This window comes from Lagopus leucura, unplaced genomic scaffold, assembly GCF_019238085.1.
Source record: "Lagopus leucura isolate 7727_CA_CO unplaced genomic scaffold, USGS_WTPT01 Super-Scaffold_100076, whole genome shotgun sequence".
NCBI lineage: Eukaryota > Metazoa > Chordata > Aves > Galliformes > Phasianidae > Lagopus > Lagopus leucura.
In genome coordinates, this window is record NW_024962316.1 from 918,440 (window position 1) to 918,924 (window position 485).

General features: G+C 73.6%; 1 protein-coding gene across 1 annotated transcript in view; it reads left to right on the forward strand.

The window, feature by feature from the left end:
- The first annotated feature begins 222 nt into the window (after positions 1-222).
- The window catches only part of MAST3 (microtubule associated serine/threonine kinase 3), a 13,898-nt gene continuing 13,635 nt past the window's right edge, over positions 223-485 (forward strand). The window contains 1 exon segment of the mRNA XM_042887266.1: positions 223-314. Coding sequence (XP_042743200.1) covers positions 229-314 — 86 coding nt within the window. The 5' untranslated portion in view covers positions 223-228.

A 485-nucleotide genomic window follows, 5' to 3' on the forward strand; every position in this document is an offset into this window, starting at 1 on the left:
CCCGACCCCATTTTGGGGTGCTGCCCCATCTCCATGGCAACCCTGACCCCATTTGGTGGTGGTGATGGGGGGTAACCGCCTCGTTTCTATGGCGACCCTACTCCCCCTCCCCCCCCCTCTTCGAACCGCCGCCCGTTTCCACGGTAACCCCGGTGCGGCGGGGCGGGTCGGGCCGTGCTCGGCTCGGGAGGCGGCCCCGGTGCGGCCCCGCGCGCTCCCGGCTCCGCGATGTCGGATCCGAGCTGCTGGGGGGCGGCGGGCGGAGGCTGCCGGGGGCAGAGAACGGCCGGGGCTTTGCTGCAGCGATCCAAGAGGTACCGGGGGGCGGGGGGGGGGGCCGGGAGCGCCGTTTGGGGCGGGCTGCGCCGCGGGTCGCGTTGGGGGTGGATCGTTTGGGAAGGGCTGCAGCGGGGCTGCGAAGTCGTTGGGGGGTGGCATGGGGGGGGATGGAAGGTTTGGGGGAGGGGTTGCGGCGGGGGGTGAGA